This window comes from Trichechus manatus, unplaced genomic scaffold (assembly GCF_000243295.1).
Source record: "Trichechus manatus latirostris isolate Lorelei unplaced genomic scaffold, TriManLat1.0 scaffold00080, whole genome shotgun sequence".
Classification (NCBI taxonomy): Eukaryota; Metazoa; Chordata; class Mammalia; order Sirenia; family Trichechidae; genus Trichechus; species Trichechus manatus.
Window position 1 is genome coordinate 1,762,500 of NW_004444016.1, and position 17,009 is coordinate 1,779,508.

Genomic DNA, 17,009 nt, shown 5'->3' on the forward strand with positions numbered 1-17,009 from the left:
GGATGCCCTTTATCACCACTGTCATTCAACATTGTGCTGGAGGTCCTAGCCAGAGCAATTAGGCTAGAAAAAGAAATAAAGGGCATCCAAATTGGTAAGGAAGAAGTAAAAGTATCTCTTATTTGCAGATGATATCTTATACACAGAAAACCCCAAAGAATCCACAAGAAAACTACTGGAACTAATAGAACATTTCAGCAAAGTATCAGGATACAAGGTAAACATACAAAACTCAGTTGGATTCCTCTACACCAACAAAGAGAACTTCGAAGAGGAAATCACCAAATCAAAACCATTTACAATAGCCCCCAAGAAAATAAAATACTTAGGAATAAATCTAACCAGAGATGTAAAAGACCTAGACAAAGAAAACTACAAGACACTACTACAGGAAACCAAAAAAGACCTACCTCAGTGGAAACACATACCTTGCTCATGGACAGGAAGACTCAACATTGTGAAAATGTCTTTTCTACCCAAAGCGATCTACAGACACAATGCAATCCTGATCCAAATTCCAATGGCATTTTTTAATGAGTTTGAGAAACAAATCACCAACTTCATATAGAAAGGGAAGAGGCCCCGGATAAGAAAAGCATTACTCAAGAAGAACAAAGTGGGAGGCCTCACACCACCTGATTTTAGAACCTGTTATACTGCCACAGTAGTGAAAACAGCCTGGTACTGGTACAACAAAAGATACATAGACCAGTGGAACAGAATTGAGAATCGAGATGTAAATTCATCCACCTATGAGCAGCTGATATTTGATAAAGTCCCAACATCCACTAAATGGGGAGAAGACAGTCCCTTTAACAAATGGTGCTGGCATAACTGGATATCCATCTGCAAAAAATTGAAACAAGACCCATACCTCACACCGTGCACAAAAACTAACTCAAAATTGATCAAAGACCTAAATATAAAATCAAAAACTATAAGGATCATGGAAGAAAAAAATAGAGACAACGCTAGGAGTCCCAATACATGGCATAAACAGAATACAAAACTTAACTAACAATGCACAAACACCAGAAGAGAAACTAGATAACTGGGAGCACCTAAAAATCAAGCACTTAGGCTCATCAAAAGACTTCACCAAAAGAGTAAAAAGGCAAAGGCAACCTACAGAGTGAGAAGAGTTTTTTGGCTACGAGAAATCTGATCAGTGTCTAATCTCTGAAATCTACAAGATACTGCAATACCTCAACAACAAAAAGACAAGTAACCCAGTTAAAAAATGTGCAAAGGATACGAACAGGCACTTCACCAAAGACATTCAGGCAGCTAACAGGTACATGAGGAAATGCTCACGGTCATTAACCTTTAGAGAAATGCAAATCAAAAGTACAATGAGATACCATCTCACCCCAACAAGGCTAGCATTAATCCAAAAAACATGAAATAATAAATGTTGGAGAGGTTGTGGAGAGACTGGGACACTTAAACACTGTTGGTGGGAATGTAAAATGGTACAACCACTTTGGAAATCGATTTGGCACTTCCTTTAAAAGCTAGAAATAGAAGTACCATACAATCCAGCAATCTGCTCCTTGGAATATATCCTAGAGAAATAGGAGCTGTCACACCAATAGATATATGCACACCCATGTTCATTGCGGCACTGTTCACAATAGCAGAAAGATGGAAACAACCTAGGTGCCCATCAACAGACAAATGGATAAACAAATTATGGTATATTTGCACAATGGAATACTATGCAACGATAAAGAACAACAATGAATCTGCAAAACATCTCATAACATGCATGAATCTGGAAGGCATTATGCTGAGAGAAATTAATCAGTCACAAAAGGAAAAATATTGAATAAGACCACTATTATAAGAACTCAAGGAAAGGTCTAAACACAGAAGAAAACATTCTTTGATGGTTATGAGGGTGGAGAGGGAGGGAGAGGGGTATTCACTAACAAGATATTAGACAAGAATTAGGTGAAGAGAAGGCCAACACACACTACAGGGGAAGTCAGCACAACTGGACTAAACCAAAAGCTAAGTTTCCTGAATACAGCCAAACACTTCGAGCGACAGAGTAGCGAGGCCGGGGTCTGGGGACCATGGTTTCACGGGACATCTAGGTCAGTTGGCATAACAAATTTTATTAAGAAAATGTTCTGCATCCCACTTTGGAGAGTGGTGTCTGGGGTCTTAAAAGCTAGCAAGGGGCCATCTAAGATCCATCAATTTGTCCCAGCCCACTTGGAGAAAAGGAGAATGAAAGAACACCAAAGACACAAGGAAAATATTAGCCCAAGAGACAGAAAGGGCCACATAAACCAGAGACTGCATCAGCCTGAGACCAGAAGAACTAGATGATGCCTGGCTACCACCAATGACCACCCTGACTGGGAACACAACAGAGAGTCCCTGACAGAGCAGGAGAAAAGTGGGGTGCAGAACTCAAATTCTAGGGAAAAGACTAGACTGAATGGTTTGATTGAGACTGGAGGAACCCCGGAAGACATGGCCCCTGGACTCTCTGTTAGCCCAAAACTAAAACCATTCCTGAAGCCAACTCTTCAGACAAAGATTAGACTGGACTGTAAGACATAAAATGATACTTGTGAAGAGTGTCCTTCTTAACGTGAGTCTAAATGGGCAGCTCCTGCCCAGAGGCGAGATGAGAAGGCAGACAGGGACAGGAGCTGGTTGAATGGACACGAGGAATCCGGGATGGAAAGGAGGAGTGTGCTGTCACAGTATAGGGAGTGCAGCTAGGGTCATATAACAATGTGTGTATAAAGTTTTGTTTCTTGAACTATAAACTTTCATTTAAAGCATAGTAAAAAAAAAAAGTTACAATGGCAAATTTTTTATATGTATATATTACCACAATTTAAAAAAAAAAAACTTAATAGAAGTGTAGGTAATTCAATTATATATTCACTCTAAAGGGCCCTTAAAAATGGAAAAAGTCCATTTATGTTATCATTTTTTGAATAATGTGAAATCATCTCTTAGAATATTCCCAGGGATCGGCATTAGTACTTGGAAACGTCAGTGATCTAGCATTAATGACTTTCCCTGATACAAATCTAAGACACAAACTTCTGGATTTTTGGGTTTTACCTTTTTATAACAGCTTTATTGGGGTATAATGCACGTATCATACGTTTACCATTAAAGTACACAATTAGTGGACACCCACTCTTACAGATGAGGAGGTGCTTCCTCAGTGGTACAGCTAGCCTGGTCTCCTGACTCAAGGTCCCGGAGGCCCGAGGGGAGAGGAATGGTGTTGGTGCAGAACCCCTCTTCCTCTGTTAGTGTGCCGTCTCTGCTGGGAGTGGAAACCGGCCGAGCAGGTCTGAGTCTCCTGCCCTCCTCCACAGGTATTATGGCGGGACAGAGTTCATTGATGAGCTGGAGGTTCTCTGCCAGAAGCGGGCACTGCAGGTCTACAACCTGGACCCCCAGTGCTGGGGGGTCAATGTCCAGCCCTACTCAGGTAAGTACACATCCTTGAGAGAACCCCCAGGGCTGACATTCGCCTTGAGAACTGGCCATAAGCAAAAGTGAAAAGCCGGGCCCTTGCTGGGTGGGCCCATCTTCCTCCCTTGCCCATGGTCTTCCAGCTGCACTGCCCCTTCCCCTGGGAGCACTTTTTCTCCCAAACATTGCCCCCCACCACACACACACCCTTATTCTCATGGGGATGGGGCAGGGGACCCTATGGGGGTTAATGGAACCCCTCCTCTGGAATCCATACGGGAGGCTGGGCCTGTCCTTACCAAGCCCCCAGGGGCTGCGTGGTGCCTCCAAAGCAGAAGTAACCATATCTGCTCTGGCCCACCCGTTTCAGGCTCCCCTGCCAACTTTGCAGTGTACACTGCCCTGGTGGAGCCCCACGGGCGCATCATGGGCCTGGACCTGCCTGACGGGGGCCACCTGACCCACGGGTTCATGACCGAGAAGAAGAAGATCTCGGCCACATCCATATTTTTTGAATCCATGCCCTATAAGGTCAGTGTTTGCGTCTCTAGTGTGTTTCCTCAGGCGACTCCCATGTCTGGCTGCACCTGCAGGAATGAGTGTTTTGTTTGTGTGGCAATCTACGAAGTCCTTATGGTTCCTGTTTCTCCTTTTCCTGCCCTGAATAGAGAGGCCTCCTGGGACTTAGTTGGGGGCAGCTGGGATACAGAGGCAGAGCGACTGCCTTGAGGCAACCACCAAGAAAGTTTCAGCTATAGTGGGAATGGCAGCTGCCCAGAATTACTGGGGCGGCAGCAACTGGGGTAATAGTTCCAACCACCAAGTCAACTACAGCCAGATACCCCCCCCCACCCCCATTCCTGAAATAGCTACCTCTAAGCAGGTGCCACCCTCAGTCAGCTGCAGGCCAGCAGCTACCAGAACAGCAACATCCCTAGCTCTCGTGCCAGTACTAGCACCCTGGGCATCAGCCACAGCCCTCCACGGCCAGTGAGGGGAGCCTCTGCAGCCAGGGAGGTTAGAGTGGGGCGACAAAGCCCACCTCTCCACCTCCACTGCCTTCAGGTGGTAGCGATAGCAGTCACAGCCCAGGCTTCTGCACTCTGTGGCTGCCCCCTACCCTCTGGAACCCAGACCCAGACCTACCCTCTGTCAGCTATAACCCACATCAACAGTATGTCCAGTATGTAACCATTCTCTGGGTGATGCAGACGGTTAAGCTGTCAACCACTAGCCAAAAGGTTGGTGGTTTGAACCCACCCAGAGGACAATCTAGCCTGGCGATCTGCTTCCAAAAGGCCACAGCCTTGAAGACCCTGTAGAGCGCAGTTCTTCACTGACCCATGGGGTTGCCGTGAGTCAGAACTGACTGCAACAAACAGCAACTGTCAAAACCAGTGCCCAGGGCTGGCTGGGGTCCTGTTCATAGAAACAATGTGATTTTAAAATGCATGATAGCATTTGAGGGCTCCTGCGAGGCATGGTGAGTTATCTGTGAAGATTTAAGGTGATGGGCAGAGAAGAGGTTCTTGCGTATTTAGTTAGTGCAAAAGGTGATTCTGCATCGTGTCCAGGAACCTTCTCTTGGCATTCTTCACTGTCAGACATGCCATTCCTGGTTCGTGTCATCTTTCCCACCATGAACAAAGGTAGCAGTGGACACAGTATTATTTGCTGATGTGCTCTATTTTGGACTTTCAGATGTCTTTGTTGCATTCTGTTGATCATTTGATTTTTACTAAGCCTCTGTCTCAGTTCTTGTAATGGTGTATGTGCTTTTTGGTGTGCAAGTGATGGTTCATTTCTTTTCATTGAAAGCCTAGATGTTTTCAGTTACAGATATCGTCATTGGCCAAAACTCATCTTGAAGATGGGTTTTGAAGCATGTAACAATAGTACCCAGTTGTCTAGTTGACCCCAACACACGGCGACCCCATGTGTGTCAGAGTAGAGCTGTGCTCCATAGAGTTTTCAATGGCTGGTTTTTCAGAATTAGATCACCAGGACTTTCTTCTGAGGCCTCTGGGTGGACTCAAACCTCTAGACTTTTGTTTAGCAGCCAAGCAGTTTAACTGTTGGCACTACCCAAGGACTTGGAAGACATCATCGTATCCTTGACAGCTGGCTCAAGGTCAAGAAGGGTGGGCAGAGAGTGGCCAGAGGGAGGAGGCTGAGCCGCCATCTTGCCTCCCACAGGTGAACCCAGCCACTGGCTACATCAACTACGACCAGCTGGAGCAGAACGCCCGCCTTTTCCACCCAAAGCTGATTATTGCAGGTGACTCATTGGGCTGAAGGCAGCCTTAGTTGTTGGCAGATCCCATGTGCCTTTGACAAAATTTAGATGCAAAGATGCTTCCCACCCTCTAGCTTATTGTTGTTTCTGCCCTGGGTAGCAGAGCTTCTTATTATCATTTTTTTCGGCAGGGAGCTAAACCCTACATAAAGTACCTTGGAAATTTAGATGCGGAGTAACAGCTGAAAGGACAATTGTGTGTGCATGCCAGTGTCAGTACCAGGGGGATAACTAGTCGGGGGTGGTAATCCTACTGGGAACTGCCCTGACCACCGTGACATTGAAGGGCATGTCAGCATTGTTGCCTTTAGCATTTCTCCATTTCTGTTGTCAGAGGTCTTGTTGGGGAGCTCTAGGCTCTCGAATCTGCACGTCTAGTGTCCATCTGCGGTGCATCTGCAGTTCAGCTGGCCCCACCTGCTAGGGCTTCTCTGATGTGACAGTGTCACTGTCCCCTCCCAGGCGTCAGCTGCTATTCCCGAAACCTGGACTACTCTCGACTGAGGAAGATCGCTGATGATAATGGGGCATACCTCATGGCGGACATGGCGCACATCAGTGGGTTGGTGGCAGCTGGTGTGGTCCCCTCCCCTTTTGAACACTGCCATGTGGTGTCCACCACCACCCACAAGACCCTGCGAGGCTGTCGGGCCGGCATGATCTTCTACAGGAGAGGTGTGCTTCCCATGGGTCTGGGCACACAAATGGTTTGTGTTTCTCCTGGGGGATATAGATTTGGTTTAGGGAGCTGGGATGAGCTCTGATTTGGATCCCTTGAAGAGCTATCCAGGAAGGAACAGTGACATGCTTTGTACAAGGGACTGTAGGAGGAAGCCCTGAGCCACAGCTTTCCTATCATTCCTTGTGTGTCTGGGTCCTAGGAAAAGAGGAAGGGAACTGGCAGTGGTGTGTGTTGGTACTGTGCTGGGTGCCTTTTGCCCCTTGTCTCACTCAGCTAGTTCTTGCCACGAGAGGCAGGTGGTGTTTGAATGGAAGGAAGATGCGCACAGTGAGGCTGGGCAGTGCCTGCCATACGGCTGTCTTGGTGAACTCACTGTGCTGTAGCATGTTTCTCCAAGAGAAAGACTCACAGTAACCAAACTATAAGGCACTGATGTATAAACTATAATTTCAGTGAGGAATTTCTCTTCCAGTTGTGGAATGTATTACAACCCACATCTAGGTTCTCCCCTTATTTGGGGAATCTCACCTTGGGAAAACCGAGTCAGTAATCAGGTCCTCATTCAGCCCATTGTGGGACCTTATGAATAAACCTGAGTCAGAAGCGAAACCAGCCCTGTAGTAACGGATCACTCTTATCTCTGCACAGCCCCCATTGCTAGATGCTCCCACTTGCCTACTCTGCTTCTCGGTGTCCTGCTGCTTTCAAGCATGCCCCTGACTACCCATTTCTAAGGCCGTGGCTCTTCCCACATGCCTGGGAGGATTCTGCCTTGTCCCATTATGTGTGGATGTCATGAGTGGAGCCCATCTGGAGCCAGACTGCCCAAATGACTCCCAGCTGGGCCTCGCATGGCTGGTGGCCTAGGGCCATGGTGCATCCTCTCTGCATCGCATTTCCTCATCTCCAGATGGAGAGTATAATAGCAGCTTTCTCTTCCAACTGCTGTTGTAAAGTGCTTAGAGCAGTTCCTGGCTCACAAGGAGCGCTAGATAGATGTTAGTGGTAGTTGTTTCTTGTTATTACTTTTTCACAGAAAGGAACCTTATTCCCCTTATCTAGCCAAATGACTGTTGTTGCCTTCAAAGTTGTCATCCTGGAAGATGGCCATCTTGGACACTCCTTTTGGGGAAGTATACCCAAGGTGTGTAGTCTGTTCCAATCTCAGTGAGGGACACTTTGCCCTTTAACTTCCTAAAGCCTTGTTACAGCCTTATGTTGTTAAGAAGAGATGCTGTCAGGGAAAACAGGTTTCCAGTTGAGATGCTGAGACCAACGTTCCCACCAGAGTCATCTCTAACATCTCGTTCCCAAGAGGGAGAACACTGGTCAGGAAGGGAAGGGCCCTCTGCTCTCTGGCGCTGGGAACTGGTTCTCCCATCCACAGGGAGTGGAGGCCACCTGTGTGCCCCTCCCCGCCTCTGCTCTTGTGGGAGCAGGAACTAGTCTGGGTCTGAGTCCAAGTAGGGAAGAACAGGGGACAGCCTGTGGGGTTCCATTCTGATGTTTTTCTTCACCCAGGAGTGCACAGTGTGGACCCCAAGACTGGCAAAGAGATTCTGTACAACCTGGAGTCGCTCATCAATGCCGCTGTCTTCCCAGGCCTCCAGGGAGGTCCCCACAACCACGCTATTGCTGGTAAAATGCACCAAGCCCACCACCAGAGCCCTTGTGGCTCTCTGGGAATGCTCCTTCATGTCTACAGCCACAGTGCCATCTGGTGGCTCTCCTGCCCTCGGCTCATTCTGTGCCCCTTAATTTCTATCTCACCTTCTACTCAAAACGTGTAGCAAGAATCTCTCTACCCAGGAGCTTCCAGCAGGGAAGAAGAGGGACATAGTTGTGATTGGTGGGAGGTAGGGACTAGAAGGAGGTGGTGGCTACTGCCGGGCAAGGCTACAGGTCGGGGCAGGGGCCTTAAAGTGTGTGGAAGAACACAACCATGAGAAGAAGTCGCAGAAAGGGGTGTGAGAGGGCATCCGCACCAGAGCAGGTTCTTGAACAAGGCACCTCTCCCCCGACGGGTGTCACCTCCCACATCACTGACTCCCGGGTCTGCCTCCGCTGTCACCTGACGATCTCGTTGACATAGTCTCCTTCGTTTATGCGAGTGGTTAGGAAACGCTCTGACCGTCTCAGAGTTATGCCATGTCTTCTTTGGGAGAAAGCAAGTGATAAAACTTATTTATCTGAGGAGCAGTGACGAATGTGTGACCTCTCTCCAGGGAAGCACTACTGTTTAAAAAGAGGGAACTGGGGAAAGCAGCAAAGAGTGGAATTTGAAGTGTGAGTGGGTGGAGAGAAGTCTAGGAGCATGGGGCGTTTTCCCATTTCTTCAGCTTTGGGGTTGGGGTGTTCAGATCTACAAACACTGAGTGGAGGCATCTGTGCCAGGCCTCAGGCACATAACTTTTTTATTACCCACCAGTTTTCTGTCTGCCTGAGCAGCACTCACAGTTGGCCCAGGATTCCGGAGGTAGTCTGAATGGGGCAGAGTTGAATGGGGCCACACCATCCGTGGACTCTGATCTGAGAAAGCTGCGTGATTTGGCACAGAAGCTGCCTTTGGGCAGCTGAGTAATCTCATATCAGTCTGAAAAAGGATGATAAAATTCATCTTGTCCAAGAATAGCTTTGTCTGCGGTAATCTATTAACACTAAGCTTCCACGCTTGGGGAAAAAGTTACCTCACAAGCAGTTCCTCTACACCATTGTTCACTGCAGCACTGTTCACAATGTCCAGAGGTGGATGCAACTTATGTATCCATCAGCAGATGAAGGGATAAACAAAATGTGGTCTATCCATTCAATGGAATATTACTCAGCCATGAAGACAAATGAAGTTCTGATACATGCCACAACATTGTTGACTGAAATAAGTCAGACGTAAAAGGACAAATAGTATATGAGCCCGCTTACATGAAATATCCAGAACAGGCAAATGCGTAGAGACCCAAGTTTATTGATGGTTACCAGGGGTGGGGGTTATTGTTTAAGGAGCGCTGAGTTTCTGTTTGGCGTGATGAAAAGATTTTGGAAATAGCGGTGATGGTTGTACAACATGGTGAATATAACTAATGTCACTTAAAAATAGTTGAAATGGCAATTTTTTGGTTATATCTGTTTTACCACAAAATTAAAAAACAAAAAATGGGGAATGGAGAAGAGCACATTGAAAAAAAAAAAAAGGCAGTTCCTCAGAGAAAATCTTCTCCAATAAAGGGCTGGAAATTTAGCCAGGTAATTGCAGAATTAGAAAAATCATCATTTTGTGAGAAAACAAATGTAAGCCTCCCTCCTCTGGTGACATTGAAAAGCAAGGCGGCTCAAATAGAAACAGGAGATTTTTTTTCTGACTGGTGGTCTGTCTGTTGATCCTGCCCTGTTTCCCTGACATGTTCTCTCCTCTCATCGAGGGGTTGCCGTCGCCCTGAAGCAAGCCATGACTCCGGAGTTCAGAGCTTATCAGCACCAGGTGGTGGCCAACTGCAGGGCCCTCTCCCAGGCCCTGATGGAGCTGGGCTACAGCATAGTGACAGGTACCCAAAGAAGCAGTGTTGTGTCGCGTGGCCAAACTACAGGTGCCCTTGCTCCTTGTGGGGGCATTAAGCCTGGCACCCCACTCGTCCCAGTGTGGGGTGGCCCATGGGGCTGTTGCCCAGGCTCTACTGCTATAGCTAGGTGAGGGCTTGGAACCACCCCAGAAGTCAGCACACCCTCAAGCTGGAGGGCCTCCTGTGTGGTCTCCCCCTTTCTCACAGTGCTGGCCACCTCCTCCCTGTGCTGTGATGACAGTCACAGTAGCTGCTGTTTGTTATCCGGCTCTGAGAGATGGGCGCGTGCTTATGTATGATGTTGGGGCTGAGGTTCAGAGAAGGCTAAAGGCCACACAGCTAGTATGTGGCAGGGCTGGGATTTGGAACAAGGCCCAGCTGTGGCGCCTTTCTGTACAGAAATGCCTCACACCTTCCCACGGAAGGGTCTCCTGCTGAGGGTGAGAGCATAGAGGATCCCAAGTCACTGTTGCACAAGCTTGGACGTGCACCTGGGCTCTGGTTAAAATGCAGGTTCTGATTTTGTACGTCTGGGTTTAGAGACCGAACTCTGCATTTCTAACCAGATGCTAGATGATGCTGATGCTGCTGGTCTGGGAACCAGACTTTGAGTTGCAAGGATGTAGGCCAAGCTCCCTTGCACTCTAGGCGTCCGATAACAGCCTTGGCAGCCCCCTGGTGACTCGGGGGAGAAGGTCTCCCACCCATGTGGCCTCCCAGGCCTGCTCTCACTCTGGTCACTGTCTTTGTTCACTCTGCTTCCCGCAGACGTAGCCCAGTGCAACTAATGGCAATAACAGCAGCCCACATTTATGAGTGCTGGCACCATGTCAAGGACAATACACAGTATCTTATTTAGGCTTCCCGACAACCTTGTGAACTATTGGTCTGTTTTGCAAATGGGCATCTGAGGTTGGAAAATGTTGAGCCATCTGATTGCAGCCACACGGTGCAGAGCTGAGACTTACACTCTGGGCCCTGAGGCTGCAGAGGAAAGCTGTTGATTAGGGTCAGCCGCATCTTGGTCATCCCTGAAACACACCCCAGTGGCCAAGTGAGAGCACCATCGTCACCTGGTCAAGATCCCTGGTTTAACGACAGTTCGAAGTGGAAAAGATTCAGGGGCTCGGAAAACAGGCTAAAGTGTGGTTGGACACGTGTGACCGTGGGCCAGTTCCACCAAGCTCCCTTAGCCTTGGTATCTTCATCTGTCCACTTCACAGGGGGAAGGATGAAATATGTGACAGGCCGGCACAGTGCTGGCCAGGTGAGCGTAGCTGCAGCACCACCTGCACACTCCCCTGACTAGGTCACAGAGGTGGCCTTTGACTGATTTCATAGACACTTGGGAAATTGCCAGTTGTAATCTGTCTGGGAGAAAACAGAAGCCACAAATGACGTTGAGCAAACTATCAGGCCCCTCTGGTCTGCTGTGTCACTGGAGTGGACATTTTCCCATCAGCCTCACATCCCTCCTCTGTATGGTCAGTTACCTCATTTTAAAGTACTCTGTCCTTTCAAATTCTTAGCTCCTGGGTCATCTTTTCTTTAGCTGCTGTTGTCAGCTGCTATTGAGTCAGCCCCTGACTCATGGAGACCCCGCACACAATTGAATGAAATGCTGCCTTGTCCTGCACCATCTCCATGATCAGTTGCAGATCAGACCATTGTGATCCATAGGGTTTTCACTGGCTGATTTTTGGAAGTAGATCAGGCCTTTCTTCCTAGTCCATCTTAGTTTGGAAGGTCTGCTGAAACCTGTTCAGCATCATAGCAACACCAAAGTCTCCACTGACAGACAGGTGGTAGCTGCACATGAGGTGCATTGGCTGGGAATGAAACCCAGGTCTCCCACATGAAAGGTTAAGAATTCTACCACTGAACCACCACTGCCTCATTTTTTATAGCAGGAGATTAAAATCTTTCAGAGCATGTGGTGGGTATGCTCACTCCCTTGACCTCATCTGCTGCAGCCTCCTTCACTCCCTGCCTGTGTTTAGTCTTAGATATTCCTCCACTCAGCAGAGTCGGCCTTCTGCATTTTCTACATGTCCAACTTTGTTTCCAGGTGGTTCTGACAACCATTTGATCCTCGTGGATCTCCGTTCCAAAGGCACTGATGGTGGGAGGGCTGAGAAGGTGCTAGAAGCCTGTTCTATTGCCTGCAACAAGAACACCTGCCCAGGTGAGACTCCTCCTTGGCCTTCATCCATCACCTGTCTGCCTTTTTTCTGGGCCAAGATGCTTTGCCTCGACGACATCAGGTGATCTGAGGGGATAGATACACCATCCTGGATGGGGACTGAATCCAGGCTGTCTCCTGGCCCTTCCTGCAGACTCAGCCCTCACCCCAGCAGGGAGTGGAAGGGGGCCAGCCTGACCTGGGGTACTTGGAGGAGCATGTTCATTTGAGTGAGGGAGGTGCGGACCTCTTGGGCACAGGGTGGGTATTATCAGTGGGTTATATTAATAAAATGTTGGAGATACATCCCAGGCCCAGCCAGACGTTAGCCTCATCTTTAGAGCAAGGGCCACATCACGGAAGACGACTTTGCTTACTGTTTAAAAATGAGGGGCCAAAACATGGTTCTCCCTCCCCGGCTGTGGTGCCTTGGGCTCTGCCCCTAGTTTTTGAGTCAGTGGTACTCTTCCTGCTAGACCAAGCCAGTACCCTCAGACCTATTTGTGCCCAAGTGTACTTTGTAAATGCTGGGTGGTGAGCTGGGTGTGGGTTAGGGACAGAGTCCCATTTATCTTGAAGGTGACAAAAGCGCACTGCGGCCCAGTGGACTGAGACTGGGGACCCCAGCACTGACATCCCGAGGACTCTTGGAAAAAGAGTTCCAACAAGTAGCCCACTTTATCCACAGAGGTAAGCATAAAACTTGAGAGTTTGCAACATTTTACTGGGCGCCTGAAGGCTCTGATTGTGATCATGGGTGGTGCAGAAACAGCCACTGAGGGACACTGCTGTCTCGAGGCCAAGTGTTTGTGTACAGGAGACAGCAAAAATCACTTCAGCAAGCCAACTTTGAGAGACCTATACATCTCCTGCCATCTGCCCAAGGGAAGAGTGCCTGTAAGAATCCCTGCTGAGGTAAACGTTAATATCTGTGGGTATATTACACTCACCATGTGTGGGGGACATTTTCACAATTGTGCTTTGGACTCGGGCCCATCTTCCCCTTTATTGAGTCTAGTGTGAGGCGTGAGCCATGCTCTCTGCCACATTGCAGCCTGTGGCCTCAGCAGAGCCACAGCACCCCACTGCTAGCCAGATGATCATTTGTGTCCTCCTGGCACAGGGATAGAACTGACGCTGCAGATTCAGAAGGACATCGGTGCCAAGGCCACCCTGAAGGAATTCAAGGAGAAGCTAGCAGGTGATGAGAAGCACCAGAATGCCATCAGGGCTCTCCGGGAGGACGTGGAGAACTTTGCTTCCCTCTTCCCTCTGCCTGGCCTTCCTGACTCCTAAAGGAGCTGCCTGCCCACCCTTGAGCAGTGCAGAGTTGGGAGAACAGGCACTGCCAAGGAGCCACTTGCTCAGGGCCAGAGAATAGCTGCCCCACTGGGGACCGCATTCATCTCTTTGTGCCCTTGGAGGGGTTCCCTTTTGAACTTTCTTCATGTATCTTCACAAACCAAAATGTGTTTAGAGCTCATTGTTAGTACTCTGGGACACGTTGTTAAGGATTTAATCTGAACTGCACTTTCTCACACAGCTGCACCTAATTTCTCTGGAAAAATGAAATACTGTTTAGTCATTTAGCCTTAATTCATTTGAACGGACAGTGGGTATAGGACAAAACTATTAGAAAGACTCCAGTAATTGTACTCAACCTACTCTGATAATTACCAGGCTTTCTCCTGACAGCGGGAGCAGACAGCAAAGACAAAGCTAACAGCTTGTAAAATCTCCCCGTTGTTAATGCTTCGTTACCTTGTGGGCTGCCGAAAGGAAAGCTGAATTTTGACCATCCTAGCTGAAGAGGAAAGTTCTTTAAACATTTCTGTTGTGTGCTTTAAACCAGAACCAGAAGTTAGACAAGCCCACACAAGGTACCACCCAATAGGTGGGAGGGCCGCTGTCAGCAGCTGAGAGGATGCTGTGTTTGAGGTCTCCTTTGCCCTCCACACCTGGGGCTGGTGGGAGAGCAGCCAGTGTGCCCTGGTACCATCCCCTCCAGAAAGCCCCTCCCCCAATCACAGGTTTGAGAGTCTGTCAGCAGCCCAAGAGCCAACTCCCTCCTGTAATCAGGCAACCAAACATCACCTTCCCAAAGAAACTTTATTTCTCACAAACCTGAAGTGCAAAACTTGGATGACTACTTCTAATAAGCACAATAAGTTTTAACCACAGAATGTCTACAGGAATTATAGCTTTAAAAATACAACCCATATTTTATATTTCAAAAATACCTGAACTCAAATAAATTAATTTTTTTTAAAAGTACACTTCTCATACTATTTACTTGGCATTTGCTCTGGTTAAATCTGTTCAGCAACACCTATACAATGGTACCACACGTCATTTGAATGATTCCATCAGCCACTTGTGAGAACTGCTGCTTGCATGGTGACACAGTCACAAACATGGACAGGGGAACATGCAGTAATAAAATAGTTTAAAAAAAAAATAACAGGAATTTATCACAGACTTTTCACTGCAATCCTGAAGGCAGCATTTATCTTAATCCAGCCTGCATGTCCACTGACCCAGTGCACTGGTCGGTGGCAGGGGTATACTGTGACCCTGCCTTCTCAGCACCCCCTGCAGCCTGGGCCTACCTGCTGTTGGCTCTCACTCAAGTGGGGGCAGGGCAGGTGCTGCAGCCAGCTGGTATGTCAGATGTGGTGCCAGGCTCCACACCTCAGCCTCCAATTTGGGTGCTGTTATGCTGCCAAAACATCTAAATTTGGGGACTCCTCCCCAGCCGAGGATAAATGGATGCATCCAAGACCCCCTGCTACAAGGGGCCGAGTTCATCCCCTTCATATTGGATGGAACAATTGACTCCCAGCAAGCCCAGGCCCCATCCCTGCAGGTGGATTTGCTGCAAAGTGTTCCTTCCATCACCTCATCGTCTGCCTTCCTGTGGCTTCAACCAAACCTTATCTGATGAAGCCAGATTACATGACAGCTCCAAGGACAGGGCCCAGGAGAATGTCAGGTACCAGACCTTATCAGCTGAGTTGTTTGCTTTCCAGCCAGACGTAGAAATCCAGGGATTTTTGCTTTTGCAATCTGTAAAGATCCCAGTTTTATCACTTTCCCTGGTAGGGGGGAAAGCCAGACAGCAGACTGGTTTGCTTTAGGGACGTGGGAGGCAAAGAAGAAGACACCTGATTGCTCCCTGAGGGAGGCCAGTTCCTCCCATGGCTGGACATGCCCACCATGAATTCTCCATTAGCTTGAGACGGTGCCGCCAGTCCTGCAGATGACAGCACAACACTAGAAGCTGGCTGGACATGCAGTGCTGGGGGAGGGGAGCATGCATTCAGCACGGGTAGGACGTGGGCAGTCACTGCATGCAAGATGTCCAGTTAGCAGAGTGCTCTTTGCTGCAGGAGCTGCGGCAGGGGGCCGAGGGGTCCACTGGCCTCTCTGGGATTTTGAAATGAGATTTGTTTGGGGTTGAATCAACAATGCTTTGTACAGTGATGGTTTGAAACAAATTACGGGCTGGTTGGGGATGGCAGGTGAGCTTCCGTGGGCCATTCCTAACACCTGTGCAAAGCATGTAACTGCCAGCCACATAGTAAATTACAGAAAGGTCACAACTTCTAAAATCCCAAATTTCCACCATTGGAGGGAGCAAGGCTCCTAGGGAAACAGGTGTGAGGCAGGAGCTCAGGCCAGTGTTACACATGTCACACAGGCAAGAAAAGGCCTTCCGTTCTCTAAAATGGGGCATCTGAAAATCATTACTGCTAACCTGGTAAGGTTTTTCTTAACTTGGACTGCTTTTTAAAGGGGGTGGGGTGGGGGAGTGGAGAGGGGTAATGGCTTATAGGTGAAGCTGAAACAAACCTCAGACAAGCATAAAGATTCAGTGCCTGGGCTTTCAACATTAACAGCTATGACTGAAAAAGTCATGAGGGGCACTAATATCTATTTTCTGGAAGTGTTGTTTTTAGATGCTTTATTAAGACTTATTAACCTATTATTAAAGGAGAACCCTCAAATGAAAATTCTTGAAGAGATTAGCCCCATCGCATAGGTCTCCCTACCACCAACAGTTGTAGGTATAAGACTTTTCTGGTAGGTTCAAGTTCTCCAAAGTGGAGGGGGGCTGGGAAGGCTCACAGCGTCAAGGCATCAAACACCTCTGCCTGAACTATGACTCAAAGTCTAGTACCTTCAATATCCCTTTAAGAACTAGCATACTCTGCATCAAGTAAATCCTTTGAAATTGCCACACTGAAAACGTACTTTAACCAAAATTCAAATCCTGGAGTTCAATCACTATTCAGTGATGCCACCTTTAGTTCTGAGAGGAAACAACTCGAGTGAGCCGCTGCCAGTTTGCCCCTGCTGTGGCTGGCTCCACCCAGGAGACATGGCTCTATCACCCCAACTGGTCTTTTGCCTGAGAGTCCTGAGAACCTTCTGAACCGTCCTTGAGGCTGAGTCTCCGAGCAAATATCCCACAAAGTGGACTTCTACTTAAGATCACTGTAGTGCATAGCTGCAAGCTTCTAGGCCAAGTGTGCTTGCAATTCAGCATCTGCCAGAAACTGACCTGCTGCCTTGACTGGCTTCCCAGGTGAGAAGCAGCACATAGGGAAAAACAGCAGCGGCAGTGTTAATGACACCTTTCCATTTTCTTGTCATTTGGGCTCCACAGATCGTTCTTCCCTTTAAGATAAAATATTGCACTGTCGGGTCCTTGGATGCCTAAGTAGACAGCTGTTAGCCATCCAGTTAGAAAATGAAGCAGCACTTAAAACACCAGGAGGGGGCATGGAGACAAGTAGATGGAGACAGAAGAACCGGCTTTCTATGCAGCCTTCTTCACGT

The 17,009-nt window shown here is 48.1% G+C and overlaps 1 protein-coding gene across 1 annotated transcript in view; it reads left to right on the top strand.

Annotated features, from left to right (window-relative positions):
- Positions 1-13,468, top strand: part of SHMT1 (serine hydroxymethyltransferase 1) — a 33,408-nt gene extending 19,940 nt beyond the window's left edge. Inside the window, exons 4-12 of the mRNA XM_004381142.2 lie at positions 3,354-3,469; positions 3,824-3,984; positions 5,650-5,731; positions 6,212-6,424; positions 7,953-8,069; positions 9,848-9,970; positions 12,054-12,170; positions 12,747-12,857; positions 13,291-13,468. Of these exons, the coding sequence (XP_004381199.1) occupies positions 3,354-3,469; positions 3,824-3,984; positions 5,650-5,731; positions 6,212-6,424; positions 7,953-8,069; positions 9,848-9,970; positions 12,054-12,170; positions 12,747-12,857; positions 13,291-13,463 (1,213 nt within the window). The 3' untranslated portion in view covers positions 13,464-13,468. The remainder of the gene's footprint in view (positions 1-3,353; positions 3,470-3,823; positions 3,985-5,649; positions 5,732-6,211; positions 6,425-7,952; positions 8,070-9,847; positions 9,971-12,053; positions 12,171-12,746; positions 12,858-13,290) is intronic.
- Positions 13,469-17,009: the final 3,541 nt, after the last annotated feature.